The sequence below is a fragment of the Pygocentrus nattereri genome, chromosome 21 (assembly GCF_015220715.1).
Source record: "Pygocentrus nattereri isolate fPygNat1 chromosome 21, fPygNat1.pri, whole genome shotgun sequence".
Taxonomy (NCBI): domain Eukaryota; kingdom Metazoa; phylum Chordata; class Actinopteri; order Characiformes; family Serrasalmidae; genus Pygocentrus; species Pygocentrus nattereri.
This window is the reverse complement of record NC_051231.1, coordinates 15,506,586-15,527,777: the sequence shown is the minus strand read 5'-3', so window position 1 is coordinate 15,527,777 and position 21,192 is coordinate 15,506,586. Positions and strand designations below refer to the sequence as shown.

The 21,192-nt window shown below is 40.0% G+C and overlaps 1 protein-coding gene across 6 annotated transcripts; it reads right to left on the bottom strand.

Moving 5' to 3' along the window:
• Nucleotides 1-2,488: 2,488 nt before the first annotated feature.
• Nucleotides 2,489-20,772, bottom strand: arfgap1 (ADP-ribosylation factor GTPase activating protein 1). Of its 6 annotated transcripts, XM_037532278.1 has the most exons (14): nucleotides 20,491-20,772; nucleotides 19,267-19,331; nucleotides 18,998-19,107; nucleotides 14,585-14,756; nucleotides 14,353-14,453; nucleotides 12,984-13,070; nucleotides 12,729-12,834; nucleotides 12,564-12,620; nucleotides 12,100-12,132; nucleotides 8,453-8,482; nucleotides 7,647-7,703; nucleotides 6,153-6,212; nucleotides 4,740-4,816; nucleotides 2,489-4,429 (listed from the first exon to the last, which is right to left on the bottom strand). In XM_037532278.1, the coding sequence occupies exons 2-14, from the start codon at nucleotides 19,324-19,326 to the stop codon at nucleotides 4,096-4,098; spliced, it is 1,284 nt and encodes a 427-aa protein (XP_037388175.1). In that variant the 5' UTR covers nucleotides 19,327-19,331; nucleotides 20,491-20,772; the 3' UTR covers nucleotides 2,489-4,095. The 6 variants fall into 6 exon arrangements, with proteins under 6 accessions (XP_037388175.1, XP_037388176.1, XP_017548290.1 ...); XM_037532279.1 differs by lacking the exon at nucleotides 6,153-6,212 and having other exon boundaries at nucleotides 4,740-4,810; nucleotides 20,491-20,771; XM_017692801.2 differs by lacking the exon at nucleotides 8,453-8,482 and having other exon boundaries at nucleotides 20,491-20,771.
• Between the last annotated feature and the right edge of the window lie 420 nt (nucleotides 20,773-21,192).

Genomic DNA, 21,192 nt, shown 5'->3' with positions numbered 1-21,192 from the left:
CATACTTGTTTATTCCACATAAAGTGAGGAAAATGTGGTTTTCTGATTTGGGCCCTCTAAAGCTTAGAAACTAACAAGAGCTCAAAAGACAACAGCCAAAAAGACCTTAGTCTTCCTTTAATTTGACATTTTCATGAAGAAATGATGCTATAAACAGAAAGAGCAGTCATCATCGTACATATTACATATACTTGTTTATTTATTTATGTTCATTTCCCCCCCCCCAAAAAAAAGAAAAAAAAAAGAAAAACACTAACAAAAAAAAGAAACCCAACCCCAAAAAACCCCCCAGTTGTTCAGCACCACCAGCCCGCCTGCATAACTAACACATAGTTGTGGTTTAGAGTGTTTCACATCAGCTCCTGACGGAGGAAACAGGGACAGGCAATATTGCACAGACGCCCAGAGAGAGAGAGGTCAGCCCAGTTCACACTCACAACCACATGGAATGCAAAATAAAAGTAAAACACGACTGAGATCCGGTCAGAAAGAGTTCAGTGCCCACACGGACGAGCATCAGAGAGATGAGGAAAAAGTCAAAAACTAAACAAACACCATTACAGTTTCAAAAACAACTTCTTACAGGAATGAAAACCACTGAAGACATGATTTTATACAATAAAGTCCACAGCAGGTGCCGAGCTAGATTTCTGTGAGCGTTAGAACGTCTTTAAGGCCTGAATCAGGAGAACACAGCACTGAGGAACACGCAGCACACAAGATCACGAGCACAGCGCAGTTTAAACATGCAGGAAATACAGATCAGTCAGTGTTCGCTCAGTCCTCAACTCCTCACGCCGCCACTGCTGCTGCGGCCTTACAGCTTCACAGCACTGCAGGGGAGGAGAACCAGAGAGGAGCCGGACAGGAACTGGAGAGTGTTCTGAATAAACTTTACTCGTTTCATTTTTTTTTCAGAGCTTCAGTTAATCATGAACATGACAGTTTGTGAATCAGGTTCTTTTGGTTCTGTTCTGAGAGTGAAGCAGCACCAGATCACTGCAGCGTCACTGTGGAGAAACAGAACATCTGCCTCCTATTAAAGTAAACATTAACGAGCAAATCTGTGCATTAGTGAGATTAACATGACTTTAAACACTCTTCAACGCTCTTCAAATAAAACAGGAACAAGCAGCCTTATAATGATCACTGACTGAACCTGCAACCCAACACAGAACAGGCAAGGTTCTAAAGCTTCTCAAGTGACAGCTTAATGTTCAAAACCAGACGGAAGTGCTATTTAAATGGGATTAGTTTTACATAAAGAGGTAAGGTAACGTAGTTCAGTGTTTCTCAGTGATGACGAGGGGAATTCCACTGATTTTTTTATACTTTCTGCTTAATGAAATGGTTAAGAAACCGATGGTTTGGTGTGAAAAGAGAATCTCAAGTCAGAATTGTTTAAAGTGGTGGTGATAGGAACCAGACGTCCACCTCTGAAAGCTCCGTGGAATGGTTATGAATACACTGCCTGATGTTGAGACACTGTTTTATGATCGTTTTGAGAACTGAAAAATCTGGAGGGATACATGCAGAGTGTTGTGAGGCAAAATAGTTCCCAATGAAGACTTTTCACTATTTTCCCATCCTCAACATTCCATATAAAACGTGAAGGGAAAGTGTAGGTTCACCGGTGGTTTTGGATAGTAAATAAAATGTCTGTATTTGTGTTGTAATCATGGCAACCCCTGGTTCCGATCACCATTACTGCAAAGAAATCTGAACTATTTCACTCCAAACCACTCTTTTTATATCTCACACACTCAATTATTCAGGAATTTTGGTAAATTGGTGGAATTGCCCTTTAAGCCATAGTTTTTACAGGCTGTATGGACCTGCCAAACATTAAAGCCGCACTGTGTAAGATTTTGGGGATTTGGAGACATCTGTGTAACTGCATGGAGAACATTTTATAGCATGGGTTGTTCTTCCTGAGCAGATGAATCTGCTGATTGAAAGAGAATTCAAACAGAACTCAGTCTAAACATGGCGAAGGACGCACCTTCTGAGGATGTGATTGAATTATCTTCTATTGTCATCACATCTTCACTAGTATGATGTTGATTTTGAGATCATTGGAGACCTAAACATCGTAAAGGCGTACGACATTGCGTGAAAAATTCAACGCCTGTGACTTTTTAATGTTTATATCAGGGCAACTCTCAGCAGCGCTTGATCACCATATTTTAGCCGACTTATATTCTCCTCACTCTGTAATGATGCTTCTGTCAGTTTACCAGCTGTAAATCATGTAAAGTAACAGGAATATGAGGTGATGTCAACTTGCACTGCCTTCACTTAAGACCACTGGATATACAATCAGGGGAAGCCAGATGAAGATCAATTGATGTGTATGGAGCGCATAAACTTTACAGACCTGTGTAAAATTACATTATTCTGTATATTTACTCCACTTCCTCACGTAAAACTACTCCCAGCACTTAAGTTAGAAACTTGCTCTGAAAAAAACAGGAATAGATAAATCCCCTTTTACTTAATAAAGTTTTTCCACTTTAATCCATTAAACTCTACATAACTGTACATGTTTACATTTCAGCTCCTGACACATAAGTTTTAAAGGACACACTGAATCACCATCACAGAGAGACAGAGAGACAGAGAGACAGAGAGAGAGAGAGAGAGAGAGAGAGAGAGAGAGAGAGAGAGAGAGAGAGAGAGAGAGAGAGAGAGAGAGAGAGAGAGAGAGAGAGAGAGTCAGATAAATGCTCACAATGCAATATTTAATCACGCCATAATTGTAGCTGATGCTTTAGTTTCATGAGTTGTCTGAGGACTTTTAACAAATGTCTCTAAAGCGTTCTTCACTTATCTTTAAAGTCCTTTAAACTAACCAAAATCTTTCAAACACTTTTAAACTCATTCAGCTGTTTGAGATGAAATGATTAAGGGTGTAGAGTTTAGATGCCCACACTGTAAAAAGTGCTGTCAGTTCAACCTTACAAAATTAATTCACATAGTAATAAACAATAAAATTGGTTTTATTTAATCTAAATAAATACTTTTAATAAATGATTAATAAAACTAATTCAATTGCTTAGGTTAATCTGATGGAACATTTTTTACTGTGCAGTTTAATAAGAGAAAATAAATAAACTGCACTTAGTCGCCCCCTGCAGCCACACTAAAGAACAGCCTCTGCACAGACTCACTGTAAAGTTTCCAGCGAGATTATTCAGATTAAAGACTAAGATTAAAGATTAATGCTTACTGAGGATTTTCACAGCACTATTCCAATACTGAACATTTTAAGAACTTTCTTAAGAATTTTAAGAAAGACTTTTGTAGAAAAACTCACCATAGACCGAATAATCAAAAGAGTAGCAACTCTTACCATAATCATCATGAATTATGTCAGTTTCTGAGTAAATTGTGGATATGATCAGTATTTCAATAGCACTGATAATGTGTTTCATTACAAACAAAGATCATAATTAATCCTGTTTAATGAATATTATAAATGGGGCCATGCTGGGGCATTCAACTCAACTTATCAATAATAAACAAATGTTGAAAAAAGTGAACAATAAAAACGTCCTCAAGTTTCGTAATGATGGATCTTTGACATATCGTCCAGCCTGCATTTTTAACAGAAAAAAAAGGTTCTAACAGTAGCAGAACCTTTTTGGTGCTCTTGCACATTCAAACTGATCTTGTCGAGCTTTCATAGTTCTATGTATTACCATTGGTTTTAGTAAAGAACCCTTCAAGAACCTCTTTGTAAGGGTGGATCCTTTAATCTGCGAAGAGCTGAGAGATAAATAACTGATCAGCATATTAAACTGAAAAAACACTGAAAAAACAGAAGTTAAAGTGCTGCAGCAGAGATGCAGCAGAAACACCTACAGTCTGAATTTAAAACGTGCAAGATCTCAAAATCATCATCATCATCATCATCATCAGTTCTAGCGGTTTCTAACGTGCTCGGAGAAGGCGTTCACCTTGGAGATGGAGTTTCTGTAATAAATTTCAAACAAAGTTACTGAAAAACACATCCGACAACAGCACATACGATCAGAACGACAGCGTCTCTGTGGTCAGCACAGCCGGCCCCGACAGTCAGGAGCGCAAAACTGTCTACCAGTCGGCGTTGTCCCATGTCTCCTCTTCTTTAGCAGCACTCTTCTTGCTCTTGTTCTCGGCCGCGTTCTCCCAGTTGTTGTCCCAGGCCTCCCAGCTGTCTCCAGTGCTGTGCTTGTTGTTGGACGGAGCCTCAGAGCCCCAGTTGTCCCAGCTGTCCGAGCTCTTCTTCTCTGCTGAGTTGTCGGCGACGGTCCAGCTGTCGCTGCTGGGGGACTTCTTGGGCTTGGAGTCATTGCCGAAGGTGTCCCAGAAACTCTGACCAACCCCTTCGCTGTTCTGGTAGCCGCTCGAGGGCTCCATGTTCTGATAGCCATCTCCGCCCACAGACCTGAACACACACACACACACAGATCAAAACTTCTGTAATTAAACCTGATTTTATGCTCTATAGACTAAAATACATGCTTAACTTGTATTAACATGTATAATTACATAACTACATGCTCTTTAGAACCCCTGAAGAACCACTTTTTAGGCATGGATCTGAACAATTTGTTAACATTCCTACTTTTCTATGACTCTGTCTTGTTTCTACATTCACACTAAAGTTGGTCGTGTTCCATCAGGATAAACGTGTTATTTGTGTTAAATTGTATTACGAGTGTATAAACACAGTGAGTTATTCCCCTTAACATTACCCATCTGCAGGATCTCCTGGTTTCCCACTAAAGAAAGAGCCCATGTCCTTCCAGCCTTTTGCTCCAGCCTCCTGAACCTGAACACACATACAAGCTTTAAATAAAGCCAATATTACATTTACATACATGCATTACACTTTTTATACAGCAAAAGGACACTAGACAGTATGTTATAGGTGATCTAACACCTACACAGCTATGTAACAGTATAATGCCTAATGTACAGGGTGGGCCATTTATATGGATACACCCAAATAAAATGGGAGTGGTTGGTGATGAACTTCCTGTTTGTGGCACATTAGTATATGGGAGGAGGAAAACTTTTCAAGATGGGTGTTGACCATGGCAGCCATTTTGAAGTCTGCCTGACACCCATAATGTGGTGGTGCACTATCTTGCTAGAAAAACTCAGGGAGCACCACCACATTATGGGTGTCAGGTCCGAGCATTCCTAGATGAACAGTTTCCTGGAAAGTGGATTGGTCGTTGTGGGCCAGTTGAATGGCCCCCAAGGTCTCCCGATCTGACCCCCTTAGACTAAGCTGTGAAGATACGAGATGTGCAGCACCTGAAACTACAGATACTGGAAGCCTGTGCTAGCATTTCTTCTGCGGTGTTACTATCAGTGTGTGAAGAGTGGGAGAAGAGGGTTGCATTGACAATCCAACACAATGGGCAGCACTTTGAACACATTTTATAAGTGGTCAGAAAGAAGTAAATAACTCATGAAAGAATAAAAGGTTAAAACCAAGCACACCATTGTTTTTCTTGTGAAATTCTCAATAAGTCTGATGCGTCACACGACCCTCTTCCCATTGAAAAAACTAAAGTTGGATCCAAAATGGCCGACTTCAAAATGGCCAACATGGTCACCAACCATCTTGAAAAGTTTTCCCCCTCCCATAAACTAATGTGCCACAAACAGGAAGTTAATATCACCAACCATTCCCATTTTATTTGGGTGTATCCATATAAATGGCCCACCCTGTACAATGAAAGTGTAACTGTTTGATTCTGTTAACAAGAAATCATTAATTAAAGTGATTAACATTCATGTTTTTTCTTTTACTCACCATCAGAATCACAATGACAGCACAAAGAAATCAACAAAATACACATTAGACTAAACACAGATCAGCTGAACCGCGTCCCCTGAGAGAAACAGTCCGTCACTGAGCAGCTCCATCATCAGTCTCACTGAACATTCAGCACTGACCAGGTAAGTTTGAGGAGGACCGCGATGGGGCGAGATTGGGGAGGGCCGTGATGGGGTGAGATTGGGGAGGGGCGCGATCAAGTGTGTTCAGGGAGGACCATGATCAGGTGAGTTTGAGGAGGACTGTGATTAACTGCTGCAGCTGCAGGTGTTTGACTCAGAGGACGAGGTCAGGTGGGCTTCAGTTTATCTCATACCTTTGAGGCGAGCCCTGAGATCCCGACTGCCATTTCATCAAACAACTTTCCATCTTTTACCTAAATAAGTCACATTACTGTTAATAATGAGGACTTTCTAGAGTTCTGTACTGTTAATAGCACAGTTCTATATCATTAGAAAATAGTTCTTACTGTTATAATAGAGTTCAGTTCTGTTATAAATATTATGCAGTTATAACAATGCTGTACTGCTATAACATGCACTGTTATAGCACCATTCTGTGCTGTTATAACAGTACTGTACAGTTGTAATATAATTGTGTACTATTAGAATAGAGCTATGCACTGTTATAACAGTTGTGTGTTGCTTTAATACAGTTATACACTTATGTCAAGAGTTATGCAATGTTACATGTGCAGATATTCTCCATCGGTACGACTGTAACGGTTCTGTGTCTACCTCAGTTCTAAAGGCCATGGTTCTAATTGATTTTACTTTAAAATATGAGACAGTTTGCAGTATCAGCAACTGTATATATTTATGTATATATTTAATAAATCTACTGGTGTCAATCCTCCAGCAGAAAAAGTCTGAATTATAACTTCAGTTTATAATTGTTTCTTATAATAAAATCTTGATTTTAACGAACAGTCAACAAGCTCCACTAATGAGTTCAATTTCACATTAGCAGCACTTTCTGTGAAGTGGATATAATACTGGATTTCCTGAGCTTCTGTCCGTTTCTGTGCCACTGCACACACTTCAGAGAGAGTTAATACCTTAGTCACTAGAGGGCACACTTTCACCCCGACATTAAACTCTGAATCATGTCCCAGAACCAAAGCCAGAACAGAACCGTTACACCCAGACATTCAGCAGGTGAAGCAACAGAATTTAAAGCATCTACTGTATTGCACTGCGTGAAAAGCTGACTCACATCACAGGATCACATTTAAATATTCAGATTAGTGATTTATTTCCATTAACTCTACCTGGCCAAGCAGAGCAGCAATAACAAAATTAAAACTGCTAAATTAAAACAATTTAAAGAGCAGGTCTACGAGGCTGTCAAACACTACCATCAGATTTTAACTCCTTTAAAAGGTGAAAGTCAATCATTTAATGTCTCAATATTAACCCGAATACATATTTAGTCTGTTACAGGACACGCCCCTTCACTCCCATCAAGCCTCCTACAGACATGCCCCTTCGCTTGTTAGTCTGCAACAGACACACTCCTTCGCTCCTGTCAGTCTGTTGCAGACACACCCCTTTTACTTCATTAGTGTTTGAGCTCCAGTTTTATCTCAAGCACATTTAAACACACTACTGCTCACCAAATTAAAAGGTTATTAGCCATGATTAGTAATTATAATATAACTATGTAGTTTCTTTTATGATTATTTCATGTAAATGATGACAGCCATCTGCATTTAATACCTACAGCTCTACATACTTTTTTAGCACTGTGCTAAACAAAGCGTTTGTGAAGCTGAGCTATAAGCCACCACCAAAGCAGCAGCGTGAGTTACCTTTTCCTGAGTTGGTTTGATAACAGATTCATTTAAAGTCTGTCCTAACTCAGCAGCCTGGTCAGGAATGGAGAGGAAGAGGGAGAGGAAGGATGAAGATAATGTGCACATTCCTCCAATGACAAATGTTTCAGATGATTGAAACAATAAACAGGCAGGTGTTCTCTCAGATGGACCACAGACAGGACGAGACCAAACGAGACAAGATGCTCAGCAGCAACGCTCACAGATGGATAATCCAAGAGGAGGTGGTATTAAAGGGAAACTGTAGCCTTTTTGAACCTAATCTCTTCTCAACGCATCACAACTCTGAGTGGGTTCTATTATAAATGTGACTGGAGTTCACAGGTTTCTGTTATTTCATTAATGACACAGCAATTAGCGTTTGTGGTAAGTCACCATCTGCTAATGAGATTAGAGTGAAAAATGCTGGAGTGTCTCTTTAAGAACACACCCAGAAAGATAAAAATCTATATTACAGAATCCAGCTATGGGATAAGGAACATCCACATTCAGATCATTTCATGTATGTATATATCATTTAAATCATTTAAAGATGCTCCATAAATATATCCATCCGCTCGAGATACATATGAATGCTTTGAAGTGGCCAAGCAAAAAAACAAAAAACACAGGTCACCTTCCTGACTAACATTCAACATTACAAATACACTAAAACAAAACACAGCCAAGCTGACAAGCTCCACCATTCAAACACATAACAAACGATTAACAAGAACAGTAAATGCAAATGAAGCAGCATCGGCTCAGCAGACAGTGTTACATGCATATGTGTTATAGTTTACCGGCTCGGGGGGTGGTTTATACCCCCGTAACTGACATCCAGAGTGAGCAGAGGGAGGTAAAGCAACAGTTCACACTAAACCATCATCAAAGCCTTATTGTAAAGGTATAAATCTTCAGAATGTTATAGGGCTCTATGATTTCCACCACACAGAGAACACAGAGAGAACCTCTACAAGCACAGAAATGTGAAGTTTTAAACACATTAAGAAGGAATTCCTCTGGTTCTGTACAGCTCAGTCATCAAGAAATAAACAGAGTCGTTCAGAGTGGTTTGCTGTGAAATGATCCATTTTACAGAAACCAAACCAGAATTGTTCACAGTGGCAGTGACAGGAACCAGACGTCCACCTCTACAAAGCTCCCTAAGAGAAGTTATTACATGACATGGCTATGAATACATTGCCTGATGTCTGAGACACTGTTTTACAACAGTTTTGACAAGACTTTTGGCCTAAAGTGTATTTTAAAGCAAAATAGTCCTCAAAGAAAACTCATTATTTCAGATTTTTCACTTATTTTACCATCATCAACATTCCATTAAAAAAACCTCAAGACGACATGTGTAGGTTCCCATCTCCACCACCGTAAAGAAATCTGAACCTTTTCACACCCAACCACTCTGAATCACCCTGTTTACATCTCAACCACTGCGAATATGGAGAATCTGGGGGATTCCCCTCTAACCTCCTTCATAATATGCAAAGTAACATGTTTACATTTGCTGTTTTGGTTTAGCTAATTCTCTGCAGAAATTAAAATCAGGTAAATTATTAGGGTGCTAATAGTACCTCCTTGCTGCGAGTCTTTAACCTGCTAAACATGAGTAAGTGGTTTTAAAAGATTTTTCAGTTCAGGGCAAACACCTGCAAACATTACAGAGGCTGAAATATCTGTCTGAACTGATGATACTTGACTGCGCACCTCAGCTTTAGACTCATTTCTTAAGCATGTGCCGGGTCAGACACATATCACGCACAGCCCCCTCTTGAACAGATTACACCTGCAAGATGGTTCGGTTTAGCTGCTAACTTTATTCTACAGGATGGGTCAAAAGTCACAGGACACCGTTTTATTTTATTTTTTTATGCTGTCACAAGCCTCCACGATGCGGTGCTGAAGGTCTTGTTTTTTGCAGATTTTCTCAGCATACATAATGTTTGAGTCGACCCCAGAGATAAAACTCAATAATAAAATAAAAAAAATCAAATAAAACCTGTCCTGTGACTTTTGACTTACCCTGTACTTTCACAACCATAAATCGTGTTTTAATTTTACACACTTGATTAATATTTTATTTATCTGTGATTGTCACTATACAGCATCTAGTGCTGCCCTGTTGGGTCTTATTGAGGACTTTGTGTCATGAGCCGGTTCTGGTCAGTTCTAGACAGAAATTTGTCGGACTCTGGACAGTTTAGGACTTAAAACATGATGACGTCGTTCAGGTTGAGTCAGTTTTGGGCAGAATTTTGTCAGGCCCAGGTTAAATTCAGGCTCTGTGTGTTGGGTCAGGCTCAGACAGAACGTTCTCAGACTGTATTTCAGGCCTAATTAAAGCTACTTGTTGGGGGAAGGTATCAATGTCTAAGTGTAATGAAGCTAAATACCTGCAATAATCATGTACACACTAAATTTAACTAGATTTTTCCAAGAAAACTGGTGCATTTTGGCTGACAAGTTGACACCATGCTCACTTTGTAGTGCCACGTGTGATTTCTCATCATCTCATTTAGCCTAAAAATACAGTCATGGCCAAAAGTTTTGAGAATGATACAAATATTAATTTTTACAAAGTCTACTGCTTCAGTTTTTATAATGGCAATTTGCATATACTACAGAATGTTATAAAGAGTGATCAGCTTAACAGCAATTAATTGTAAAGTCAATATTTGCCTAGAAAATGAACTTTATCCCCCAAAACACATTTCAACTTCATTGCAGCCCTGCCTTAAAAGGACCAGCTAACATCGTTTCAGTGATTGCTCCATTAACACAGGTGTGGGTGTTGATGAGGACAAGATCAATCTGTCATGATTAAGTAAGAATGACACCACTGGACACTTTAAAAGGAGGCTGGTGCTTGGCATCATTGTTTCTCTTCTGTTAACCATGGTTATCTCTAAAGAAACACGTGCAGTCATCATTGCACTGCACAAAAATGGCCTAACAGGGAAGAGTATCGCAGCTAGAAAGATTGCAGCTCAGTCAACAATGTATCGCATCATCAAGAACTTCAAGGAGAGAGGTTCCATTGTTGCCAAAAAGGCTCAAGGGCGCCCAAGAAAGACCAGCAAGCGCCAGGACCGTCTCTTAAAAGTGTTTCAGCTATGGGATCGGGCTACCAGCAGTGCAGAGCTTGCTCAGGAATGGCAGCAGGCAGGTGTGAGTGCATCTGCACGCACAGTGAGGCGGAGACTCTTGGAGCAAGGCCTGGTCTCAAGGAAGGCAGCAAAGAAGCCACTTCTCTCCAGAAAAAAACATCAGGGACAGACTGATATTCTGCAAAAGGTACAGGGAGTGGACTGCTGAGGACTGGGGTAAAGTCATTTTCTCTGATGAATCCCCTTTCCGATTGTTTGGGACATCTGGAAAACAGCTTGTTCAGAGAAGACGAGGTGAGCACTACCACCAGTCTTGTCTCATGCCAACTGTAAAGCATCCTGAAACCATTCATGTGTGGGGTTGCTTCTCAGCCAAGGGAATCGGCTCTCTCGCAGTCTTGCCTAAAAAAACAGCCATGAATAAAGAATGGTACCAGAATGTCCTCCGAGAGCAACTTCTCCCAACCGTCCAAGAGCAGTTTGGTGATCAACAATGCCTTTTCCAGCATGATGGAGCACCTTGCCATAAAGGAAAGGTGATAACTAAATGGCTCAGGGAACAAAACATAGAGATTTTGGGTCCATGGCCTGGAAACTCCCCAGATCTTAGTCCCATTGAGAACTTGTGGTCAATCATCAAGAGACGGGTGGACAAACAAAAACCTACAAATTCTCACAAAATGCAAGCATTGATTGTGCAAGAATGGATTGCTATCAGTCAGGATTTGGTCCAGAAGTTGATTGAGAGCATGCCAGGGAGAATTGCAGAGGTCCTGAATAAGAAGGGTCAACACTGCAAATATTGACTTGCTGCATTAACTCATTCTAACTGTCAATAAAAGCTTTTGTTACTCATAATATGATTGCAATTATATTTCTGTATGTGATAAAAACATCTGACAAACACACATAAAAACCAGAGGGCAGCACATCATGTGAAAATATAATATTTGTGTCATTCTCAAAACTTTTGGCCATGACTGTACAGATAATAGTGCAGCACTAGATTTTGGTATAAGCAGGAACTGGTTTTGCGGGGCACTCTGGGGTGATCTGGTTGAAGAAGCACTACTTTTAATTATCAAAACACATGCAAACAGCTATTTCAACATATACTTTCACAGAGAAAAATGAGCAAAAACCCAAATTTAAAAAATAAATCGGAGAAAAATTAAATATAAAAACAGGTTCTGTGGGAATCCAGTGTTTAGAAGCCGTGATGACATCTGAACAGCTGCATGACATTTTATACAAAAACACAAACACAGGAATCACACAAAACACTCTTAAAGACTCTGTGTATACGTGTATAGTGAAATACATACCTTCATAGACGCCTGGTTGGCCAATTTTGCAGTCTGTTTCAGGAGAGACGATCAGATTTTAATCAAGTTGTTCATTCATCTCACATAAATGCAGGAAAACAGACAGTTAAACACACTTGTGGCATGAAGAGCCTCTTCACTTATTTGAGAAAAAGGAAAATCCCTATAACCATCCCCACCCCTTCCACGCCCACTTTACTCTGATAGGCTGTCTAGTTTTGATCATTAACAGTGGTAATTAACTGGTAATCAGGATTAATTAAGCTCACTCTGTAATAAAACATAGTCAGTGTTTGCCAAGTACTGACAATACAAATGACAAGCTCAAAAAGCATAATTTATCAAATATAAAAAATAAAATATTGTCATACTGCCCAGCACTAGTTCAGAGTCTAGCTGCAGTTTCGGAGCTTAGGATAAAGATACAATCAACTGGCATGGTAACAAAACCGAAATCCACTTACGTTGTCTTTTGCGACGGCTGCAAACTTACTCGCACCGACTGTGAAGCTGCTCCAGCCCTAATTACCAAAACACACACACACACACACACAGATATTAGCACTCTGCAGAGAAACGACTGATCTATAACTGTCAAAGAGGGAGAGAGCACTACAATCCACCCTTACCGAATAAATGGAGGACATTGCATTGTTAATGAAATCATCTTCCTTCTTCGGAGGGTTAGGCGTGTTTCCAAAGCCCACATAGCGGTTCTCCTGCCCACTCCCACCACTGCAGGAGGAGCAGCCTCGTTAGAACGTCAGCTAAAAGTTCTCACCACCATTTACCAGCTTCACACACACACACACACACACACACACACACACAACACAAAGTCTGCTCTGAGGAACCTGTCCATACGCACAGACCACTGAACTCACCTCTGGTAGGAGTTGACGTCGTCACTCAGCCAGTCTTCAAACGCCTTGTCTGAGTGTGAAGACTGCTGACCAGCACCGGCAGAGCTTCTGCAACACCACACAAGTCAGAGTTATTATAATAGCTCCTGAGATCTGATGATCACAGTAAGATCTTAACTGTTAGGAGTGATCATCACAAAACTTAACATTCACATTACAAGCCTCACTGCTCAATTCTGATTTGATCGTTTGATTTGATTTTATCTGACTTGACCCCGTTCACATCTGGTTACTTCACGCGTCCAGTATTTGGCTTGTATCCAGATTTTAGCCACATGCACTTGGCAGGCAAATGTGTTTCCGGTTAGTTGAACTGAAAACTGATTGCTGTGGGACGGAATATACAAATCAGCTCGTTGCACAGGAACCAATTATAAACTGTTTATCTATTTAGCCTCTTCGTCTGCAGGGTGTTTTGTACAGTTGTGTAAGGGGTTGTTTGGAACAGTCCTGGAAGGGGTTTCGGTTGTACTGGGAAGGGTCTTGGCTGTTGAACATATCGTGAAGAGATGGATGTGTTTACACTGCTATAACATGTGGTTCAAAAGCTTCAGTCCACCTCCTGAAGTCTTAAATGCGTTGTATTATGTGGCCTCATCCAGATGTGATCCTGATACTCAAAACACATGAAGTGACCAGGTGTAAATGGGGTCTCTGACTTGATGCTTCCCATTTTTGTAAGTAAGGGGCTTAAATCTGTCTTCACAGTTAACGAACCGACCACCATTTGCATATCCTAATCAACACCATTAGTGTTGATTACATGCTAAAATAAGATCCTAGAGAGGAGTCTCTAATATAAACATCTTTCACCATATAACCACCCAAATAACCAGGAATCTGATAGATACAGAAACATTAATAAAATCTAGAAATTGTGACTAAATCTACCTGCATTACTCTCTTAGAGAAATATAACACTTACTGTAGAGTTACAAAAGAAGTAAAATACATAAAATAAAAATAAAGTGCAGATATTTTAGTGCTGCTCTTCTGGAGTTCAATAAACACATCACACACCAGTCATATCCAAACATCTACATGATGTTGTTAATTAAGTTCTTGCAATGACAAACAGTACATGTGACACTTTTTTAAAAAAAATCATAAATACTGTTTAATGCCCTGTACCTAAAGTATGGTGGCCACTAAAACTGCATGTTTGTACAAATAAAGTCAACGATAATATATAAACAGGTGGAATGTTTAACATACATTTTTTGTTGGAGGGGCTCGATTTCTGGACACATTTATGTATGATGCGATAACGATTTGATTCAGATCTCTCTGCACATTCGCAAACCTAACTGCAGTTCAGCAGGTGTGTTACCGGTGAGAGGAGGAAAGTCCAGTCTTGGGCTGAGGAGGAGTCCAGTCTTTAGCAGGGGAGTTTTCGATGGACCATTCCTTCCCCTCAGCTAGAGTAGCCACCTAAAACACACAGATCATTTAATAATATAACACGGACACTAACATTACACCCAATACAGTCAGTCAGTCGATTCTCTCACATCACTCTCGAAACACTTGCCCATCTGTGAGGTAACAGTGGATAAACCCACCTTGTCCCTGAACAGAGCAGCAGACTTGCTGTTGTATTTCTCCTGCAAACTCCAGTTTCCATCATAATCATCCTGCAACTCCAGAAACAAGCGGAATTTCTCATTTCCCCCCGCCTTCATCTTCTCCAGCTCTATATCCTTCCATTTGTCCATCGAAACAGAGCGCACAAAGCTGTAAACAAAAGTTGAAATTTGGAGAAAGATGTTTAAAGCATCCCTAAAGTCATAAGTTAAAACAGAAAATCACCAAATAATAAACTCTTAAAACATGACGGAGAAGCGGCTTAGAAAATGGATGGATGGATGGATGTGTTGTTATACCCAAGAAACTAATAAAAAAAATCTGTGCATATGCAGGATTATGCAAAAAGTAAACCATAATAAGTCACCCATGAAGAGTTAACCATTTAAAAACACAGAGTGAACGATGTCTCTTTATCTCAGTGCTAGTAAATGAAGAAAAGCTTCATTTAAGCACTTAAAATTACTTCAATTAATAAACCAAAGCTGAGCTCCTCATTAGAATTTTCTGGTCCACCTTAAAAGGTGCAGCGCTGTAGAGATGAGAAAATAAATGCTTTATCTTTATGCTTTGAGTGGGACTGTTCAGCTCAGCCAGCTAAACGGCTACTGTAAAAATCATCTAAATTTCACTGACTGAATACAGTCACTCTGCAAAAATTTCTTTCAACTCTATTCACACAGCACTGTGAGAAAGTCTAAGACACCCAAACTCATGGTTTAAAGCCATCAGGGTTGGGCTAGCTACTGAAAAATTAGTAGTTAGCTACTTTGTAGCTACTTTCCCAAAATGTGTAGCTAGCTACAATTTAGCTACTTTTCCATAAAAAGTTAGTCGCTACTTCTTAGCTACTTTTTGAAAAGCAGTGCACTACTTTTTAGCTACTTTTTGAAAAGCAGTGCACTACTTCTTAGCTACTTTTTGAAAAGCAGTGCACTACTTCTTAGCTACTTTTTGAAAAGCAGTGCACTACTTCTTAGCTACTTTTTGAAAAGCAGTGCACTACTTCTTAGCTACTTTTTGAAAAGCAGTGCACTACTTCTTAGCTACTTTTTGAAAAGCAGTGCACTACTTCTTAGCTACTTTTTGAAAAGCAGTGCACTACTTCTTAGCTACTTTTTGAAAAGCAGTGCACTACTTCTTAGCTACTTTTTGAAAAGCAGTGCACTACTTCTTAGCTACTTTTTGAAAAGCAGTGCACTACTTCTTAGCTACTTTTTGAAAAGCAGTGCACTACTTCTTAGCTACTTTCAAAGCTTGACTGTCAGAATGTTTGTGAATCTCCACCTGAAACACCAAACAAGCTCAACTGATAGTATGAACAAGACGCTGCATTTAATCATGTGCCAGAAAGAAAGGTACAATTGAAAAGCTGCAAATGTACAAAAAGATCACCAAAAAGTGTAACCAACAATCAAACTTACACACCCAAAGGCGTGATATCCAACAAAAATTAAGACTAAATGCAAAGTCAATCATTCCAGGTTTTTCCTAACAGAAATCAACAAAAAATACTGAATACAAACCAGAGAATTTTGTGCACAATCTGTTAATTGTTGAAATAAAACTGCTCCAATTTAAACATTTCAGCAAGATACACTGATCAGACATAACATTAAGAAAATTTCTACACTCATTGTCCATTTTATCAGCTCCACTTACTACATAGGTGCACTTTGTAGTTCTACAATTACAGACCGTAGTCCATCTCTTTCTCTACATACTTTGTCAGCCCCCTTTTACCCTGTTCTTCAGTGCTCAAGACCCCCATGGAGAGCAGGTACGATTGGGCGGTGGATTATTCTCAGCACTGCTGTAACACTGATGTGGTAGAGGTGTGCTGTGCTGGTATGAGTGGATCAGACACAGCAGCGCTGCTAGAGTTTTTAAACACCTCAGTGTCATTGCTGAACTGAGAATAGTCCACCAACCAAAAATATCTTGCCAACAGTATCATGTGGGCAGCGTCCTGTGACCAATGATGAAGGACTAGAGGATGATTACCTCATACTGTACAGCAAGAGATGTCATCTCTCTATCTTTACATCTACAGGGTGAACCGACAGCGCAGGTGCATCTAATAGAGTGGTGAGTGGACACAGTACTTAAAAACTCCAGCAGTAAAAACACTGCTGTGTCTGATCTACTCATACCAGCACAACACACACTAACACACCACCACACACACTGTCAGTGTCACTGCAGTGCTGAGAATGATCCACCACCCAAATAGTACCTGCTCTGTGAGGGTCCATGGGGGTCCTGACCATTGAACAACAGGGTAAGAGGGGGCAGTAAAGTAATTCTCCTTTACTGTAAAATCGTTAGAACACACAGCTCTAACACAGTTTTCACAATAAATGGTCGCTGGTTTTAACGCATAACTGCTAATTCACCCTTTAACGCTGAAGACTGATGTGCAGACTGCTGGACACACAGCAACACAGAGAACGAAACAGCAAAGAGAGAGATTTGAGACGAACATCCATAATTTGGAGATGAATGGACTTATTTACATTTATAAAATCACTGTTTTGCTGATTTGTTTAATCCGCAGCAACTCACGAAACTGAAGTCAGCTTCTCTTTCTCCTGCTTCTCTTTCGAATCGCCCCATTCCACCTTAAATTTAAAGTGGAACAGGACAATTCAAACAAGAACCTGGACAATGAGAAGTGACTTCAGTCTCGCAAAAAGTCAAACATTGAGAGACATTTTACAAGAACAGCCATGCTCTGTGGTTCATTTTGCGTGGATTGACTGAAGCCTGTAGCAAAATCGTAGCGAAAACTTTTGCTACAGCTACACAAGTACTTGTAGGCGCTACAGCTACTACCTACATTTAATAAAACTGTAGCGGCTAAAGCTACTAGCTACAGATATTTGTAGCCAACTACAAAAAGTAGCATGTTACTTAGCTACTCCCCCATCCCTGAAAAGCATATACTTTACTGTATGAAGTGTGTTTTGGCCACATATTAGAAGTAAATAAACAAACACAGTAAAAAGCCTTCAGCCATCACATTCATCATCTGCATACTTTAACATAATTTAGTATTAATTAGCCAAATCCTCTAAACAAACATCCTGACATACATATAAACCACTAGGGGTCTTTAATTAAAATTCAATAAGGTTCAGTTAGAGAAAATTTCCTGAAGCAAAGGTCCGGAACATCATAATGTCTGCCTTGCATCATGATTCAGTGCCATATACTGTTTACTGAAGTAACCTAGTAGTTATATTAACATGTTATACAGCCAACAACTGAATGTCAAATCAAATAAAAGTCCAATTCAATCATACTTCAACAACATTTACTTCTCCCCTCATTCTTCCTGTGTCTGCAACACTCACTCGAGTCTCAGTGATCATCGTAATGCACAGATCTGATTACTATAAAGGCTAGAAAAGTTATGCCGATTAAAATAGGACCATCCCATCAAAATTAAAGAATTCTCCACAGTTTATCAGTTGTATGCCAGGTACGCATAGGACAGCATCTGGGTCTGGACCCGGACTGCGGTCCCCCTATTAGTGACCTAGTGACTAGTTATTGTATTAATGTGTGTTTATTGTAATGTTAGTGCTTGTCTGAGTAAGTAAACACTCACTGATCAGACACATTGTGTCTCATGTCATGCAGAAAGTAATCTTGTTTTTACGTCAACAAAATAAAACATTAGGAAAATTAATGGGATATACTTGGGTGACTGTCACTATAATTTGGGGGGGGGAGCCTAGAAGTGGGTGATGCGGCAAAAATGTACTACTAGGGTTGAACAATTTGGGTAAAGTATGTAATTGCAATTTAAATGTGACTTTTTTTTCTTTGAATTAATTAAGCTAAAGGCTTGTTTTCACTGTTGCCAGGAAGGCCAACACATCAGTGTTTTTGGACTTGAAGCTTGAATGCTGAATGTTTTGTGCTGGACTAACAGTTCACAGGTAAATTTTGTGCATTAAACAACATTGAACAATGCAGGACATAATAACAACGCAGCTGTAGCAATTTGAACAATAAACTGTTCACAGTACATAATGTGTATCTTTTCTGCTGGAACAGCAAATTAGTGCCGCTTTTAAATACAGTATAAAAACTATGTGTATTCAACAGTTGATATGCTGAGCTGCAGGAAATCCAATTAAAAGGACTAACTGTGCTGTCCTAAGCAAACATGTAGTTGATCACTGTCTATTAAGCGCTGGTGATGCTTAAAAAGACACACTGTGACATACCGTGATCAGCCTTTTCACAAAAACGATTAATATTGTCATATCACCAAGCCCTAACTTGGCCTATGTATGCAGCTCGTTTGTCCAGATCAATTTCATCAATGTAGCTTTAATTAATGACACTGACTCAGGTGCTCAGGCAGGTGTGGTGCTCACCTCAGATGGACCCCGAGGCCTCTGTGCTTTCCAGAACATTCCAGACAGATCCAGATCCCATAGGTCACACTCACCCACTGAGGGTTAAACGCTCCGCACTCAAAGCACACCTGCAGTGGAGAGAAAGGGAGGATGGGTGAGAGGGAGAGAAAGGGAGGATGGGTGAGAGGGAGAAAAAGGGAGAGAGAGGGAGAGAGAACCACCGCATCAGAACTCAGATTCACAACACAGCTGTCACAGTGGTGAAGAAAATGAAAACAAACACATACGTTATTTCCGTCTTTCGTCCTCACTTCCTTCAGGACACGTCTGGTCCGGGGACTCGCCATCTCACCTGTAACAGAAACAGTTGTGATATTAACTCTTCGTCTCTGACCAGTGAGTATGTTTACATTCACATAACCATCTGATGACTGCAAAAAAACAAAACAACAACAACATCACAGTTATTTCAGCAATTTAACAATTGAGAAAACTAATCACATTTCGTTATAATCACATGACCTGCAGCGCTACTGCTGCTTAGCAACTTAAGCTTGCCTTGAAATTCAATGAGATTTAAAGGTGTAGTATACGATTTTAATCTAGCAAACATTTTGGTAAATTCAGCGAGTATCCTGTCATGGTTTGCCAGTTCTCCGTTCCGCACCACTTGAATAAACCCAATGAGTGTACTATAGATGTACATGTGAACACACTCAGTGTTCCCCAAATCAAAACATTTGACATTAATAACAACAACAATTACATAGTATATGGGCCAAACCAGATTTTTTTTGTGGTGGTGATAGGAACCACATGTTGCCATGACTAATCATAAATGTATCCCTCTACCATAAATGGATTTTCTCAAAACTATTGTAAAACGGTGTCTCAGACATCAGCCAGTGCATTCATAACCATTTCACGTAATAACTTTCTGTGATGGATCTTTTAGAGGTGGACGTCTGGTTCCCATCACCACCACTATGAACAGTTCTGAATCTGAAGTTTCCGTAGAACTGAGTGTTTCATACCAAACCAATCTGACTGACTCTGTTACCCATTTAAATGGACAGAGTTTATAAGAATGCCCTGCCCCCCCCCCCCCCCCCCATAAGATCATGTCCTACCTCCTAAATAAACAACGTAGCTAAACTCCTCCACACTTTTAAAACAAGGTAAAAACATCTTTATATTAATTTTAGACGTTGGAGGCTGCAGTAAGAGCATCTTTCCAAGAAAAAACTATGTAAGTATGAGTGAAAATGGCTTCTTGTTCGAATTGTTCCGCTCCACCTTAAATGGTGCAGCAGTTACATTTTAGGTGGAACAGAACAATTCGAGTAAGAAGCCGGTGAAGCTAACTAAATGGAGCTCAGTAAATGGAGGTTTGTTCAGCTTTTACAGTTAGCCACAAAGGTCCTAAAAGCGAAACGTCCTCCTGTAGCTTCACCACACACGACCTGCGCCAAAATAAATCGAGAAAGATCGTAAAACGTTCGCTAACCTACCTGTCCGCGCAGCGCTGGGCTCGTCTGTGATGAACTGTGAGGCGATGCTAACAAACCGGCTTAAAATCCTCCGGGATCGATATCTAAAAATGATCGGAGATTGCTGATCACGGAACAGAACCGATTCTCATTCACAGAAGCCTAATCGATAGTCACCGGCCTTCAGAGGAGCTCTACGTAGCCATGATCCGGCGGAAGAAGCAGCTCCGGTCGGTCAGCTTTGCTCTGCTACGTTGGCAGCGCGATGCATTTCGGGAGAGACCCCTCTGATGTCACACTCCCCGGCGTCAACCCCTTGGCGTCACCGTCTGACGTCTATGGTGGGCGGGGCGTCCATAGTAACGACGTTCACGCTTGATTTTTTTTTTTTTTACAAAGAAGCGATTAAAAAAGTTTTTAAACACAACATTTTCCAGAAAAAGCAGAAAAAAACTTTAAACATTGATAAACATATTGAAATGTAAAAATGTAAATTCGTTTAAAGATGTAACTTTCTTGTGCTGATCTCATGCTAAATATGATGTGTACACATGCGTGTCTCTCCATTTTTCAAATTTTTCGGTTTTTGACATAATTTGAAAATGCCTAATGTCTTTTGTATTGTGTGTAAATTTCATGATGATTGGACCAAAACAAATAATCCCAAACACCAAAATGACTTGGGAAAAAGTCTGGTTCCATTGACTTACATTAAAAGTAAAG

Excerpts from the sequence above, each read along its gene's own strand:
- arfgap1 (XM_037532278.1), bottom strand. The coding sequence starts at position 19,326 with ATGGCGAGTCCCCGGACCAGACGTGTCCTGAAGGAAGTGAGGACGAAA. Across the intron at positions 12,835-12,983 it reads GACGTCAACTCCTACCAGAG|TGGTGGGAGTGGGCAGGAGA; the intron begins GTGAGTTCAGTG and ends CTCCTCCTGCAG. Across the intron at positions 6,213-7,646 it reads TCAAACCAACTCAGGAAAAG|GTAAAAGATGGAAAGTTGTT; the intron begins GTAACTCACGCT and ends TGACTTATTTAG.